The 17,744-nt window shown below is 41.1% G+C and overlaps 1 protein-coding gene and 1 pseudogene across 4 annotated transcripts in view; both read right to left on the reverse strand.

The window, feature by feature from the left end:
* Positions 1 to 1,251: 1,251 nt before the first annotated feature.
* LOC137227871 (small ribosomal subunit protein eS12-like) lies at positions 1,252 to 3,545 on the reverse strand (annotated as a pseudogene).
* A 1,524-nt stretch (positions 3,546 to 5,069) lies between these two features.
* SLC24A2 (solute carrier family 24 member 2) overlaps positions 5,070 to 17,744 on the reverse strand; it is a 246,140-nt gene continuing 233,465 nt past the window's right edge. For all 4 annotated transcript variants that reach the window (XM_067744485.1, XM_067744487.1, XM_067744484.1 and 1 more), the window contains 2 exons: positions 14,627 to 14,793; positions 5,070 to 11,284 (listed from right to left, as the gene is read on the reverse strand). In XM_067744485.1, the coding sequence (XP_067600586.1) occupies positions 11,035 to 11,284; positions 14,627 to 14,793 (417 nt within the window). In that variant the 3' untranslated portion in view covers positions 5,070 to 11,034. The remainder of the gene's footprint in view (positions 11,285 to 14,626; positions 14,794 to 17,744) is intronic.

The following is a 17,744-nucleotide window of genomic DNA, read 5'->3' on the forward strand; positions in this document are numbered from 1 at the left end:
TTTATGGTTTCCTTTGCTGTGCAAAAGCTTTGAAGTTTCATTAGGTCCCATTTATTTTTGTTTTTATTTCCATTTCTCTAGGAGGTGGGTCAGAAAGGATCTTGCCGTGATGTATGTAATAGAGTGTTCTGCCTATGTTTTCCTCTAAGAGTTTGATAGTTTCTGGCTTTACATTTAGGTCTTTAATCCATTTTGAGCTTATTTTTGTGTATGGTGTTAGGGAGAAGAGACAGAATTTGACTCAGAGCCTGAGTGTTATGATTCCTTTTGGCTCCAGTAGAATCATTGTGGTAGTATGTAGAAACCATGTGTCATGTTCTGGGTTAATTCTCTAAATGATAAATAATGGTATCGTGACTCCGCCTACATCATCTTATCCTACCAGAGATGCTCCATAGTGAGGTGACTTTTCAAAGCCTGGGAAGACGTTATAGAAATACAGATAATAAAGTAAAGCAAATTCATAGTAGTAATACTTTGGTATGATTTAGGAATAAGTTTTATAATCCTTGGGATCTTTTGTGTGTATTTGTATTTCAAGGTGTTTGAAATAAATCTGGCTTACTAGATAATCTGATTATAATTTGAAATGTGTAATTATACTAGACTCATTGATTTTAAAGGTGTAGTAGACTTTTATTAAGATTGTAAATGGCACTTAAGTGTTTTGGATAGCCTGGTTTATTATATTTTATTTAAGTTTGATATATTAGATTAATAGGAATTGCTTAAGTGCATAGGAAGATTTTGCTTTTCAGGTTTGTAAGACTGTCAGGGTTTTGGAGTGTTTGAGAGAATCGGGTATGTTAAATGTGTAAAATTTAAAAAGTTCCTGAGGGAATTAAATTCGTAAATTGGGTTCATTAGAATTTACTCTTTTAAAGTTATCAGTTAATTGAGTGTAATCAAAGAAAAAACTGACTCTGAATTTTTATTTTTATCAGAAAGTAATAGGTTGATACGAGACTTCGAAATTGAATTTAAAGGCTTAGAGAACACTAGGCTTTTGAATTTACAACTTTCAATATATTTAACTAATTAAAAGCAAATTGTTAGAGTAGTCCTTTCAGTGCGCAAGGTTCCCTCAGGCATTGGAAAGCTCAAATGACATTAGTAAGCACTCCGTAAATGGTTATAATCAACAGTAACTACTTCTTGCCCTCTGTTCCTTTGAGCCCTTGCAGTGAAACTTCCACAACTGTGTGTCAATTTCTTGCGATCCTGAGGGTCCCGATTAGCTGAAGGCAAGGATTATTCCAAAACCAAAACCCTTTTTTTTTTTTAAGAACAAGAGCCCAGTTTTTTAATTTGATCATTTCTTGCGTTTGAAGTACTCCTCCATGACATCCTTGGCCTGAGACTCTTTGCCATAGCCCTTAACCACCACGCAGCTGCAACCACTTGAGGGGGTTTTCCCTCTCCATCAGTTTTACAGAGGCCTACCCATTCCCCCAGTTTCTTGATGTCATCAACCTTAATCAGGTTGACCTGGTGCTCCGCACAAAGGGCTTCCACCAACTTGACATGTATAGGCTCCTCACAGTTGGACGCGAGCACACAAAGATGGGCTTTGGCAGCTTCCCGAATTCCACGTGCTAGGCCATCGTGGAGGAGGGCGGTCTTCAGCAGCTCTTGCAGAGCAGGATGAACGTCCATCACACCTCCAGCAGCAATGCCTTCCTCGGCCATGGCGGCAGGGACTCCGAGGTGGCAGGGAAAGAGCAAAACCACACTTCTTTTGAGTCAATAATTTTATTACTATTACTTTTCACACCGAGGAGACTTAGTTACATAAAGTGAGATATTCTATGAGTTGATTACCAGTAGTAGAAGCACAAAGGTGTGGAAAGTGTAACATGAACACAGTGAAGAAACGCCCTTTATCAGAGTGAAGTCCATGTGACAGAAACACATTACTCCAAACAGACTATGTACAAATAAATACAGCTTTCCATCTATGTACAGACATATTCACAGAGAATAAACTGACGCAAAATCTCCATACATCTCTTCCTCCAGCGAAAATTGATCACAATAAACAGAACACACGGGAAATGACAAAAGTAACTTGGAAGTGCATCAACTGGATCCTTGTAGGGGTATAGAGGTTAAAATGCTTCTTGAAAATGGAGGCAAACAGAGGAAGCATGAGATGACATCTATCCCTAAAAAGATCCTTTACAAAAATGGCATTCTGATATTTGTAAGGTAACCTGTCCAAAAGACAGTTTACGAGTTCTAGGGCAATGCCTATGTTGGGGTCGGTGTCGACAACGTGGTCTCTGTTTTAACACTATGCAAAGAACAACAGTATAAGTTATCTTTGCTTTAGTGCTAGCAGCCACTTCATTAAACCAGGAAGGTAGTTTTTGCTACTCTTTGATGGCACTTTTGAGACTGCAGATTGCTTGGAGACGGAAGCTGTTGCTTCTGGAGTTTTTTCAAACTGGAGCAGAAGAAAAACATCCAGGCTAGGTGCAGGGCACAAAACTTCGTGTGCAGGGTTCAACAGGATTATATCCCCACAGAGTTTCCCTCATCCAGATGGAGAGTCTCTGCCCTTTGGAGAGACGCTTCAGACCACAAAACAGCCCCCAACAGAAACATCACTGGCTCTGGATCCAGACAATCTTTCTTTAGGGCAAATGGCCAATTAAACCTAAAATTGATGGGGTTGGTCAATTTCACACACATATTTACTCTATAGAGATAATTTAGGTACCCAGGTGGTAGATATTTCTAGGCTATTAAGTGCCTTTTAGTCATTCTTTTAGCTTTTACTCAAATCATGTAAAAAATTGTGATGAAGTGAAACGAAGTTTCTAGTTGTGGGGACATCTGTGTGTACATGCGTGTAAGCAGTCTATGATACTCGGCCAGAAATTATGTAGTTTAGCAGAAAAGGGGAAAAAAATCCAATGCATTATGAAGTCTCCTGTTTTATATGCTTTCTTCCCAACGAAGGTTTATAATTTAGGTGTAATAAATTATTGATAAACTGTATATCTCTATTTGCCACTTTTATAAGGGAACTTCTTAGGGAACTTCTTAGACCCATCTTATATTTACATAAAAACTCAAACTTTAAATTTTCCGGGTACATATATGCTAATTATCCATTTCACTGTCTATATTGCTTTACATAACAAATGGATTCCTGAAAAACAGTAAATCTGTAACTTAAAAAAGGAAATACTTTCACTGTAGTATCAGAACTTGCTATTTAAAGGACCTTGCTATTTAACAAGCTATTTTGAAAGTGAAGAATGCTTTTGTGAAATGAACAATTTCTTTGATTTTCAGTTTTATTAAAGTACACATCTAAAATTTATCAGATTAGGATTGTCTAGAACAATAATTGTATGCCTTAAAAAACAGAACAGATAAACTCTAATTTACAACAAACAATATAAAACAGGAATGACTCATGGACTGCTTATCGATTCTATATTCAGAAGCCCTGAATATATGTATTATTGGTATTTTATGGCTTTAATTAAGACAGTTGTCTCTTATGAAGTATTGATACTATAAAGTGCAATATTAAAAAATTAAAAAACCTAAAAGGCATCCATTGTCCTTCAGTTGTAGCCTGATGAGAAGAATCGGAGACTTGTTTAATTAAATGGCAAAGAATTTTTTACCCTTAATTCCTGCTTGTAATTTCATCCTTAAAATTATTTTATTTGGGGATTCAGACTTCATTCATTCGTTCCTTTTTTTTTCTCTTTTTTTGATGACATGATTTAAAAAATTAGTATTCTCTTTTGGTTAGTTGAATGCTTTTCGAGAACTGTCAGTCCCAAGGACTTAGTTACTTCCAGATCCATTGTAAAGGAATATGCAACCCAATAAGTGAGAATGTAGGAGCAAATTTGCAGCCTTTTGGTGAACTGTACCCCATTTTCCTGGGCCACGACACCAATCAACAATCTTACAATTCCCAGCCAACCCACCACACAAGGAAGTAAATGCACTGCAATACTGGGTGATGAGAGGTGGTCCAACCATTTCCCCCATTTCCTATTTAGAGCGAAAATATAGATTCTTTTTGGTAAATCAGTGCAGGTAAGTGCAGGTCCAGAGTTCCTGAATGATCTCCAGTGGTGTCTCTCCCATTCTGAGTACTTGTTGCGTGTGGGATTATGACCATAGAAACGAAGTCCGTGAGCTTCACCTCACCAGGGCCTCAAGACAATGCCGCATCAGTGTTCAGACTTTTCACCGGAGGATAAATGCCTGTTAGTACTTGTTGAGTCGAGGCCTACTGGTGCTTTTAAGGCATTTCTGTGACTCTCTTGTAGTTGTGAATTCTGTTCCCATTTTAGTATCAATTAGGAGGGAGTCCCTCCCCCCACCCCCCAAGAAGTAGTCAATTACACAAAACGTAAGTTGTTAGGCCCACGGGGCTAGCATTTTTCTATCTTCACCTTAATGCAGAGATGGAGAAAAGGCTCATTAGACTTGCCAAGTACAAGTAAAGTGGAGAGGCTGGTGGTGAGAAGCAGGAAGGGGAGTAAGCACTGGGCCCAACCTAGACTTGAAAACTGGAAGTGGGGTTAGAAAGAAACAAACTGAGACTCAGTAAGGCCCAAGGGAGAGGGGCTCATGGTAGGTAAGAACATCCATCCAAATGCACTGGGCGAGCTGAGAAATGCACTTGCTTCACCTGAATGTCTTGGAGAAAGATATAGAAGTCACAGGGCACACAAGGTTAATGTGAATTAGCAATGAAGTGTGACTTTCTAAAAGGTAAGGGGCACAGAGGAGTGCAGAAGCAGGGGGTAAACAGTGGGTCTGAGGCTGTCATTCCTCCCTATTCAGACCTTATACTTGTGCCATGAGTAGTCAAAAGGTTCCGTGATTTCAGAGCAACATAAAGCATTTTAAAAGGCTAAGTAAAGAAAAACTTAAAAATTATTGAGGGTTAGAGAGAAAGACTCAGAAATAAAAATCTGAAGATAACATTTGATGCAAATAGATAAAGGGTCACATAGTGGTGACTCCCAGCTCTGTCAGGGGTAATCAGTGAAGAGTGCCCAGATGCAACTCTTTTCTGCTGAACAGAAAAAAAAAAAAAAAAAGTGAATTCACCACCTTGAGGGGCTGGGGTGAATCTGGAGGAAGACTTTTCTGACACGGATGGTTGTTAATGTTAATAGCTGACAGACCTGGGTTACACCAGGAACATCTATGCTAGGATTTCTTTCCTGCAAAGGGATTGTCTTTTGGATCAGGGTGATAGGTTGAACAAGCGCTCTTAACAGAACTAAACCTTTGGTAAACTCAATGCCAATTCCATGGCACTCTTTCACACTTAGGTCTTTATCAGTTTTTTAAAAAAATTCTTTATGGTTTTCCAGTCTGCCAACCAATCATTTGGTGGAAGGGCTTTGGCTTAGATAATTTGGTGTTCCATAGTGTCCCCACTATTTGTTTGCTAATTTGAACAGAGTTGTCTATCCAGTCATAATTAGAGGCTCCTTTTTCTCTCTAAAAAACTGGCTGACTTGTGGATTCCTGGGCCCTTTGTAGCTTACTCTCACTTTGTTTAAACAAAACTGCCACTAAAGACCATGATGGAAATCAGGTGGTGCTGGGCAAGGCCGATGCCCTGTGCAGTGAGGAAGGTGGGCGAAGCAGCAGTGAGCACACTGGGGGGCATCTAGGTGGAAAGCACGTGTGACTTCCATAACAAACATGAGTGCACCCGTGTTTTCTACAGACACCTAAAGGCTCCTGGTGATTTCTGTGCTGCAGCCCATGCCTTTTTTTAAAAAAGATATTTGGTTGTATCAGGTCTCGGTTGGGGCAGGCAGGGTCCTTAGTTGTGGCATGTGAACTTTTAGTTGCAGCGTGCATGTGGGATCTAGTTCCCTGGCCAGGGGTCCGAACCCAGGCCCCCTGCATTGGGAGTACAGAGTCTTAACCACTGTACCACCAGGGAAGTCCTGCCTGTGCCTTTTCGAAGCTTCCAGTAAAGTGAAAAAAAAGAGCGTAATCTCACAATGAGTAGTGGAGTTCAGCTGGCTCTGAGTGTGCCCTTCTTGCTTTTCTTGTTTGCTAGATATTTCAGTGAATAGGAAGCTGTGAGATTAAAAAACGAAACACAAAGCTAGAGAGGCAAGGAGCTAACCTTAAATAGCTAGTGGAGTGGAGGCCCTTACCTTTCTTCCCAATGTCTTCTTGAGAGGGGAACATATTTTTTATCTGGGACTCTATATAGGCTTTTGTAATTGGGTAAAAAAGCCTGAAATTTGTAATTATTTAAAACTACATAGGGATATATATCAATGTGATATTTGCTTTCTTGGGAATCCTGGTAAAAGTAAGTTAATTTCCCCTTTCTTCCTTTTCCTTATTCTTTATTTTTTCACTAACTTTCTCTTCAAGACAAGCCCTCACCTACTAATTGAAGACAGTCTTGCTGAGGGAGGTACAGGAGTTCAGCATGTGTCTTTTAAAAATATTAAGCCAGGTGGTTATGTAAGATCTGGCTTAGCAAGAATGAGCACTAGCTTCTATAACAAGCTTTCAGGAGACAGTTGATTTTTCCAGAAATCATCCTGAGAACAGTTTCCCTTTATTTCTTCTGGAACAGAGCTGTAACAATCCAATTAATTAGTACTAGTCACTTAATTATTGGAGTAGCAATCTGTCCAGGTGCAAGGAAGCATGGCATGCTCATAATCTTGTGTGTGTGTGTGTGTGTGTGTGTGTGTGTGTGTGTGCGCGCGCGCGCGCGCGTGTGTGTGTGTGTGTGCGCGCGCGCGCGTGCCTGCGTGCGTGCGCGTTGTTGGTAGATGTAGGGAAGAAAGCATATTGAAGTTTTCTGACATGCTTGGATTCAGACCCACGTGTTATTCCAACCCAGCAATTTCGGCAGAGCAGTTAACATTAGTCCCATCTTTTCCAGCTGTCTGTCTGGCCAGCAGCTCTATCTGTTGTCACATCCCTGGTCAGCTTTCTGTTAAGGTGGTCTTGGGTGGAGGGCTTCCCTTGATAGCTCATCCTTGTCACAGAGGAGTTTAAGAGCTATGAGCATTGGTGGGGAGTTTGCCAACTCTCTCCCTGCCCAGCAGTGATGTACATTAATATCATCAAATGTCTCATCAGCAAAGCAGCTGTGTTTTGCTGAAAGGCCTCCAAACACCTGATTCACGTCTTCCCTAGAAAATAAATTATAATGGCCCCTGTCAGCTGACACCTGTGAGAAGCCTTACAAAGCATTTTCCCCAAATACGAAACAGTCCCTGCCTGTTTTTATAATCTTCTGGGCAAGGCTTTAGGAAGTTCTGCTGCGTCAGCCAAACTGATAAGCAACCCTCCCCCTTAGTCCGTGTACGTTACTGTGTTTTCCTGACCTGCCGCTGCCTGGCTCAGCTTAGGCCCGGGAAGCTGCATGCAAACCCTCTCATCTCCAGCTTCAGTTCTTGAGGGTCTAGGCAGGTTCAGAGGGCAGCTGAACTCGGCGTGGGCATTCCCAGAGGCAATTGAGAAGGGTCTATTTGGCTATTCTCAGCATGAACCAAGTCGTTCTCCCGTCCTGAGGCTGCCTAGGGTGAGAGGGGAGGTGACAGCAAGTAAGACCTGCTTGGTTTGCTGCAGGTAAAGGGAACCATTTGCATACAGCTCATTTATTTATTTATTTATTTATTGCGGTACGCAGGCCTCTCACTGCTGTGGCCTCTCCCATTGCGGAGCACAGGCTCCGGACGCGCAGGCTCAGCGGCCATGGCTCATGGGCCCAGCTGCTCCGCGGCATGTGGGATCTTCCCGGACCGGGGCACGAACCTGTGTCCCCTGCATCGGCAGGCGGACTCTCAACCACTGTGCCACCAGGGAAGCCCCAGCTCATTTATTTTAGATTGAACAGTAAGAGGTTGGCGCTTGAATTTTTGATATTTTTACCGTTCCAGAAAAACAGTATCTGTAGTCTAAATTTTTTTCCCCTGTACTTTTCTACTGTGCATTCTTTGCCTCTACGTCACCATTAGGGATATGGCTGGCCATTTAAATATACAGGGAGGGTTCATGTGTGTGTGTGTTTGTATGTACTTGTGCACAAAACAAACCTTATGAGATCAGGAGGAAATGTTTCCTTTGGTTGTTGGTGTGCATGTTTTTCCTTTCCTTTCACTAAGGCAAACTTTGGTGCTCCCTGCTTTTGAATCCTGGATGTAATTGGGTCAGAGGGTGATGATGTAAGTGGTATTGTGTATATATATATATAGATTTGGTATGAAGATATATATTTATATATGTATTTACACAGGCACTAGAGATGAACTACTCAGAAAACCGTGTTGTGGAAAGTTCTTTCTTATAATTATGTTAATGATTTGAATGCTTTTAAAGATCCGCTGTTGCATCCTATACACTTCTGTCTGGGTTTACCCAAGCCCAACACATAACCTCACAGACAACTTATAGGGGGCAAGCAGGGGCAGGGAGGTGCTTGCATACTGGCCAGTGAGCCAACACTGCACACCCTTGAGGTGGGAACTGGGCTGAGAAACAGCATCTTCTCAAATGCAACTTTTCATGACTGACAACACTCCCTAGGAAGGGAGCTCCCAGGCAAGTCAAATGCCCTGTGGCTGCCTGGATGAGTCTTCACCGTGAGCTGGGAATGAATGGGAAAGAGTGAGGAGGCAGGGTGAGTGTGGGGAAGGGCTGGAATAAGAACAGGCTTGCACTGGATCTCCCTCCTCCTTTCTGGTTTTATACAGTCAATCTGCAATTGAGTCAGAGTCACCTACTCAAACTTTCTTCCACACAACCAACCAGTCCATCATACACATTCCTGCAATAAACAACTCTGCTCCCCTTCAAGTAATGCACAGGGAAAACCATCAGGGTTTTTAACTCAATGTTCACTTACTCCTTCTCTTTCACTCAGAGGAACTAACACGAATTCTTGCTTCAACACAAAATCCTGCCCTTGATGAAGGAGACGTGGGTCTCTCTCACACAACTGAACACCCGACTTTGCACAGTTGGAGAGACTGGGAAGCTGGCCTCCTGGGTGGCAGCCATCTTGGCTTCCTGCTTTCCCATTGGGCCTCCACTCAGAAGAGCAATGATGGGGGCACTGCCTGTGACTGCCATGCTCTGTGGAGTGGGCTGAGGTTTTGTGGAAGGAATGCTGAGCTTGATCTTTATCTTTATTCAGTTGTGAGTTCTGCATCCTGTCTCCCTGCATTAGGAGGGTCGTGCTCACCGCAAAATCATAGCAGCATCAGTGACACAACAGACTGGAGAGAAGCCATGGTGTGTGCCAACTTAGATGCAGGAAGGCTACAGAATAATGCCCCATCCTCTATTTACTTTTTCAACTGATTATAAGGAAGCATGATTTGGGGAAATGAAAAACTCTGCATGTTTTTCAGTAAGTTAGTCCACCTAATCTTTTTTCTCTGTCGGTTTTATTTTCTTTTGACGTAGACCTGAGAAATCATACAAAATGTCAAATAGAACTGGGGAGCACTGAATGAATGAAATGAAGATGTCCCTTGAATGCTCTGAAAATCAGATCCTTGAAGTGACTGGCTTGAAGCCAGTGTAAAGAAGCTGTTGAGTGTAGTCTGCAGTGTACTCTGTGAGCTACAAAGAGTCCCAGATGCGGTCCTGATGGCAGGAGAGACACCCATGGTCCATGGGCTTTAACCAGATCCTGGTCCTGGCACCACTAGACACAGGACCCAGAAACCTTCCTAGTTAACAAACGCCTTTCCAAACATCTTGAAGCTGCCTTAATCCAAGCAGTATTGATCAGAGTCATTCTAGTTCTATTGGTTGGAGGAACAATGATTTCTTCCTTCAGCCACTGAAGCCCTTTATGACCACACTGGAAGATGCATTAAAGAACCACGTCCTTGGGGGGCAAGTCCTGCTGAGCGCCTCTGCTGGATGGTATTTCTTGGTACATATCCAGGCTTTCTTGGCAGGCATTTTGATTCCCTTCGCATCAAAATACGTCTGAATGACAATCACAACTAAACTTGCCCCCCTTCTTTTGATGATAAAGGGACATGCATTGCAACAGTATAGGTTCAGTTTATATAGTCTTGCTGTCCTAGAAGTGCACTAATTTGCTTTGCAATCATATTTTCTACTTGCATGCTGGGGCAATATATAACCCCCCCTCCCCCAAACCCAGCCCTGGTCACCTCCCCCTTGCCCCAAACCAGTATCCACCCAGCCTGGGTTTTACCTCTGAATGTCCCAATAACCCTGTGGGTTTCAGAGAGTGTACCCCAGTTGGGGTGGAGAGACGGTCTTCCCGGTTTGGCTTGTGGGAATATTTTGGAGGGCTCATTTCAGGGCCCCTACAGGCCCTCTCCACCCAGCCCTCCCTCGTGCAACCTATTTTCCTAAAATATCCACCGTACCAGGCAGAATCCCAGTATGTCCAAGGTAGGCTGAAGGTCACAGCAATGATTCTCTTAGCTCACCTCTTGCACTTAAGAGGTAAAGCTCAGACTGAAGGTTGATGCCCCTCTTCAAATAGGTAATAGAAATATACTAGAGCTATCCCTGAAAAGATGCAGTTGTATTTATATATATATATATGATTACATATATATATATATTTATAATTTTTCTTTCTTTGTATTTGTATACAGGTATGTACTACTCTATAGGTGTGGAAGGAGAGGTATAATACAGGAACAGGCAGGGGTGTGTGCATGTGCATCTATACATAATATATATTTTTTATATGTATATATATCATCTCTGTCATTCTTTGCATCATGACAATGACCAGGGAGGAATACCTGTGAGCAGTGCAGGGAGGGAAGCCCCAAATGCTGGGATCTCTTTGTCTCTTGCATGGAGCCACTGCAGGAGGCAAGTGTGGGAGCAGCCCAAGAAATGAGTGGGCCCAGCGCGAAGCCACCCCCTTATCAAAGCCACCAAGGAGGAACACTTGAAATGCCCAGGGCTGTGTGCCAGCGGAGGTCAAGGAGCCTACAACCCTGAGCGGGGAGGGACAGTCCATTTTGTTGGCTCAAGATATGGCTTTTCCTGCTAGATGGAGACAGGGCACATGAGGATTCTGTCTTCCAGGAGGACGCTGACCACGAGGAACCCAAAGTAGAGGCCAAACATGATGAAGCCCAGCACTTTGTTCATCCTCCATTTGCAGAGGGCGATGGAGAGGATGACGAAGAGCAGCATGATGAAGAGGAGGACGATGGCGCAGAAGAGGCCGTTGCTGCTGACGGCCACGGGCTGGAACCTGTGAATGGTGGTGTACAGGAGCCAGGGCAGTGGGAGCCTGTGGGGGAGAGAAGCAGTGTAGAAGGGGGCGCAGTCAGGCACGCTGAGGAAGGCACAGGACGGAGCGTTAGCTTCTCGGAATCTGTGATTGGAGACGAGTGTCCTGTTAGGTTCACTAGGACTCAGGCCTGGCTGATGCAGGGAATCATATTTACAAGGAAGTCAGGTGAACTTGAGAAACCCTGATCTATTTCCCAGTCAAATTAGGGAGGACAGAGAGAATGTATTCTACGGTTGAACAAGCTCAAAGACATGGCTGCTGCAGGTGATTTCTGAATTTGATCTGAAATCATTTTTTTGGGTTTCCTTCCTAGTTGAGATTAAAGTGTTGCTCTTAGCCCTAAAGAGGTGAATTGGACGATCTGTACAGGATGACAGGAGGAGATGATAAATGGAGAAAAGGTATGGAAATCTGTGGTGAAAATGACCAAATTATTTTTTTTAAATGGAGACAGAGAATAGCAATCACGCACACGCACGCGCACACACACACACACACACACAGACACACACACACACATCCAATTCTGGTGAAGTTGTGGTTGACAGCACTACAAATAGATAAAAACCCTTTGGGGGAAATATGACATTTTTAATACTTTTGACCAATCAATTCTATTGTCAGGGATTAAGCACAAGGAATAATTCGAAATGCAGATGCAATTTTATTCAGAAAGGTGATCATTTCAGTGTTATTTTGAGTAGTGAAAAATCAGGGATAACTTAATCTCTAATAATAGGCAGCTTGTTAAATAGCAAACTATAAGTCAATGTAATTTTATGTAGCTATTAAAAATCATAAACTTATAATGATACAGGTAAATGTTCATGGTATGATTCTATATTTAAAAAGGATAAACATAAACATAGCAATCTAACTTCAATAATAAATTTAAAAAGTGGTGTTGGTTTGTATTTATGTTTTATATATGCTGATATGTTGGTGTGTATTATGCCTTATATATATTTATGCTTTATATGTAGTTTTTAAATCCTTTACCTTGAGTACGTATGAATCCTATAAACAAGAAGCAAATGCTAGCAAGACTATTCAGAAACTGTTACACTCAATATATTGCTAATGACTTTGTAAATTGGTATAAGCTCTTGGGAAAGACTTTTTAGAAAAATATACTACATCAATAACCATTGAAATGTTTATAATCTTCAATCCATCAATATTTCTTGCAGAAATTTATCCTAAAAAAATAATTAAAAGAGGAGATGTTTCTGCATAAAGGTGTTCATAAAACACCCATGATACCAGAAAATTGAAAAAAATACAAAGGTCCTACTAAAGGGTAAAGGCTAAACTGAAAGCAACGGGATGGAATATTTTGAAGCTGTAGAATGTTAATTATGAGAGCTATGAAGAAACTTAGAAAAATGGTTGATTTACTGATTTACTAATAGATGCCTACTCTTTGCTAGGCATAAATGGCTTTAAAATGGAAAAATAAAAGCCCTCCAACAGGGCAAAATTGATTATTCACTAAGAAAACTTTCTGAAATATTAGGAGAAAAAAACACACAAAAGTTAAATGTTTTGGGGTAGTAGGATTAGGGGTGATTTTCTTTAAACTTTCATTTAAGTTTCATTTAAGTTACAAGATATATAAAATTTAAGAACAATGAACAAAAAGCATCTTGCAATTCACTATAATATTTTTCAAAAACACGACAAATTTGTCTCATAGAACAACTGTAATTTTTCCCATGTGTAGAAGTTTCTCTTTTTCTGCTACAGAATATTTTCTTTCTGTTTATACAAGATATTGACCAAGAAAACTACTCTAAAAGTGTCGGCAGTGGAACTGAGAAACACTGTTTATACTAGGGATGTCTTTCCTTTAAAATACACCTTTTCAGGCATTCACTCACTCATTCACTCGTTCATTCATTCATCCATCCACCCATCCATTCATCCATTCATTCTACAGACATCTGCCAAACCACTGCCATGCATTAAGCATCGTATTAGGCTTTGGGGAGTTCTTGTTCTTGGGGAGTTCACAGTCTAGCAGGCAGACTGACAGACAGGAGCACGACAAGAGTGTGAGATACAGATATACAGAAAGTATACAGGAGCACGAGCCCCCAGGCAAGACTTAAGGGAATCAGAAAAACCAGGATTTGAGTTGACACTGGAAGGGTAAATTGGAGTTTTCCAGACAGACAAGCAGGGAGGGCTCCTGAGGGAGAGATGCCAGCAAAGGAAGAAAGAATGGTAGGAGAGGGCATCTCTGGAACTCAAAGGTGGTTCAGACAGTGGAAGCTCAGAGCAGCGTTTTATGCACAGGTAGTGCTGGAGTTGAGAGCACAGACTCTGTTCAAATCCCAGCTATCTCATTACTAGTTGTGTGAATTCTGTGCCCTTTGGTTTCCTTATCTGAAAAATGGGGATGAAAATACATACGTCATAGGATCGTCGTGTGGCTTAAATAGATAAAAATGTATGTACAGTGCATGTGGTAGATACTGAATGAAAAAATTATTTTATATATTAGGTAGTGGAAAAGATAAAAGAGAACAATATTCAAGATGTTCAATGAGAAAGTAGATCCGTTTTAGTGGTCTTCCAAACTCAAATGCAAGAGCTCAGTTCTTCCGGGAACATAAGGATAATATCCCATGTCTTACTTTCTCAAGGGGCTGCCCTTCAAGGTTATTTATCAGACTACTTTTACTTGGACACGTTAAATGAAATGATAGAGATGACAGCATCCCTCCCCAATCGGATCCGCTTGAGATTATTCATATTGAGAACTTCAGTTTGCTTAACTGTAAGAACAGATCTCATCTTCTGACTTTCAAAAAACCTAGAATATCTTCACCAGCACAGATAAAGAAATGATAATGCCAAACCTGCCAGCATTTTCCAAGGAAGGAGATGGGATATTTTTTCTGGGCCTATGTTTGTTCCAGTCTGCTTTCCAATCCAAATCTCATCTGAGGCTGGTGGGGATTTTTATTAGAATTAGAACATGGAAAAAAATACAGTGAAACCACCAGAGCATCTCAGTCACCTATGAATGTTGAATATTCATGACATATAGCCAATGCCATTTTATAGGTGAAATTCTCTTGAAGTATTTCCTACAACACCCACTCCGTATGCAAGTTATGTGTTTCTGCCTGTCTACGGATAACTTATTCTTCATGAAGTTCTCTGAAAATGAAAATTGGAGTTGGTGAAATTGAATGGTACTACCAGTCTTTACTTTCTATTGGTATTGGTTGGTTTCGGGCTCTGAGATCCTGGTCATGTCTTCACAGCTTCTAAGAAGACAAAGACAGTGGTGGAGGTGATGTGCACCTTTATACAACTAGCTCTACTCACCCTACAGTGATGTCAAAAATGTTGCTTCCAACAGAGCTGGACACAGCCATGTCCCCGAGCCCCTTCCGGGCCACTATGACACTGGTGATCAGGTCAGGGATGGAGGTCCCAGCAGCCAAGATGGTCAGACCCATAATCTCTTCACTAATGCCAATTGTCTCTCCAACCTAAAAGCAACGACAGGGACAAACATATGAGTGTCTGAAGTCACAAAACCATCAAAACCACTAACATTTGAATGCAACTCCCTTTTAATGAGTTCTTACTCTGTTCTGTGTTGAGTATTGAGATGATAACAAGGAATAAGGCACCATCATTGATAGAAAGGATTTTATATTTTAATGATATTCAGACCCAAGGGATCAGGAATGTTCACATGAGGATTAAACAGATCATCTCCAAAAAGAGCTATAGAAGACTAGAGTGCAGCCTCTATATGGTTTTTATTAAGACCAGGCAGGGGAAGCAGAAGATCAGAGTTATAAATGCCAATTGGTCATTGGCTACAGGGGCCAGTGCCTGACAATGGCACCAAATCCTGTAGCAGATTTGCCCCTGGATTTATCATTGAAGATTAAGAATTGACACCCAGTGTTCCCATTTTTCCTTAACATTTCCTAGTGTCTATAACCCACTCTTAAACACTTTTAGACTCTACCATTTTCACAGAAAACTTGATTTTGGGTGTTTTTGGGCTTTGTAACACAGGAATGTAAATCAGCAAGGCAGCCATGGAGAAAGCAAGTTAGGGAATCAGAGGACCTTGGTCTAAGGTCTGGCTCTGGAATTTATTAAGTACTTGACCTATTGCTAACTGGACCAACTGGGCAATATCTTTGATCCTCTCTTTCTTTTTTTTTTTTCCTTCCAGTTTTACTGTGATATAATTGACATACAGCACTGCATAAATTTAAGGTATAGAACATAATGATTTGACTTACATACATCATGAAATGTTTATCATATGTTTAATGAACATCCATCATCTCAGACAGATATACAATTAAAGAAATAGAAAAAAATTCTTTTTCCTTGTGATGAGAACTCTTAGGATTGAGTCTCTTAACAACTTTCATATATAACACACAGCTGTGTTACTTATATTTTTATCCTCGTTTTCTGATCCATAAAGTGGGTACGATAATACTTACCTTATAAGGTGGTTGTGAGGACTAAATTATAATTTATGGAAAAACCCTTTGTAAATGGGTTTGACAATGATGTATGTCATCATTGAAAAGTGACAGGGGCACATTTATTATATTCTTTTGGTCTTTGCCTTTTAAGACTGATGACTTCTCTTGGACAGTTGGTCTAGCCTTCAATGTATGCTCCTCCAGTCTCTTGAGAAATGTGTTTGTCTTCGTGTTGTCTTTCTTTTAAAAGCTTTATATGTTTTCTGGAGTTGGTGAGCTGCAGTTCTGAAAACCTTTACGGCAATTCTTTCAGTTTGGTTTCCTACCTGATGACATCCAGCATTTTTTGAGAAAATGTAAAGGGCCAAAGTAGCATGTAAGAATAAAGGTTTTGGGGGAATAGAATAAACTTATTTCTTTTTAAAAAAATTGAAATATAGTTGATTTACAATGCTGTGTTAGTTTCAGGTGTACAGCAAAGTTAGTTTCAAGTGTACAGTTTTATATATATATATATATTTCAGATTCTTTTCCCTTATAGGTTACTACAAAATATTGAGTATAGTTCCCTGTGCTATACAGTAGGTCTTTGTTGGTTGTCTATTTTATACATAGTAGTGTGTTTATGTTAATTCCAAACTCCTAATTTATCCCTCCCCCCATTTCCCCTTTGGTAACCGTAAGTTTGTTTTCTATGTCTCTGGGTCTATTTCTAGAATAAACCTATTTCTAAATCTCTGTTTCGATTTATAGGAATAGCCCGGTTCCCACTAGCTTAAAAACATAGCTGGGAGCTATTTTTATTTTGATGGTCATGCCTGCTCTAGAGCCTGGTGAGCTGAACTAGTTTACCTATCCTCGTGGTGCACAGATTCACTGCTCCCCATTAGAAAGTGACATCTACGTGAGCAGGGTCATGGCCTTAATCACTATGGTCTCCCTAATAAGCAGAACATAGCCTGGTACATAGTAGGCTCTCAATACCTATTTGCTGAATAAACAAATCAATCTGCATACTTAGATGATTTTACTAGCATGATTTTTACTGACTCTCCTAGAAAAAGTTAAACAAGAGTTTTGTACAAAAGTGCCCTATTTGAGCAAAATATTCTCCCTGATGACATTTTTTGTTAGATTTGGAGTGAAACATTTTCTTTTTACAAATTTATTTATTTATTCATTTTTGGCTGCATTGGGTCTTTGGTGCTGCGCATGGGCTTTCTCTAGTTGTGGTGAGCGGGGGCTACTCTTCATTGCGGTGTGCGGGCTTATCGTTGTGGTGGCTTCTCTTTGTTGCAGAGCATGGGCTCTAGGAGCGTGGGCTTCAGGAGTTGTAGCTTGTGGGCTCAGTAGTTGTGGCGCACGGGCTTAGTTGCTCTGTGGCATGTGGGACCTTCCTGGAACAGTGCTCGATCCCGTGTCCCCTGCATTGGCAGGAGGATTCTTAACCACTGCGCCACCAGGGAAGTCCGTGGAGTGAAACATTTTCAAAGACTGTGAAGATGCTGACTAAATGATTGTCGCCCTCAATAAGTTCCAGACTATCTAATACGTTCTTAGTAATTTAAAATCTTAGAGGGAGTTTTAAAGCAGTGACTATTAAAAAAAATTTGTATCTGGAGTTTGAATGCCGCTACCGACAGAAAATTGCAGAAATTGAAGAGAGGTGTTAATGGTAGTGTGGTTAAGAGTGCTAGCATGGGGTACAAAAAGCCCTGGGTGCAAATCCTAGCCTGCCACTCCTTGGGCACAGTGGCCAACTTCCCTGAGTCTCAGTTTTTCTCATGTGTAAAATGGGGATAATAATATCTACCCTCAGAGTTGTTGGGACGATTGAATGTGATGATGCATATAAAGCAAATAGCAACTAGTGTCAGGCATAAAGAAAATGTTCAATAAATATCAGCTGTGATAACTCAGACCCTACTCCTGTCCCTCTCCAACATATCAGCGTGCAACCCTCAGGGTTCCGGCAGCAGGGA

This window comes from Pseudorca crassidens, chromosome 7 (genome assembly GCF_039906515.1).
Source record: "Pseudorca crassidens isolate mPseCra1 chromosome 7, mPseCra1.hap1, whole genome shotgun sequence".
Lineage (NCBI taxonomy): Eukaryota > Metazoa > Chordata > Mammalia > Artiodactyla > Delphinidae > Pseudorca > Pseudorca crassidens.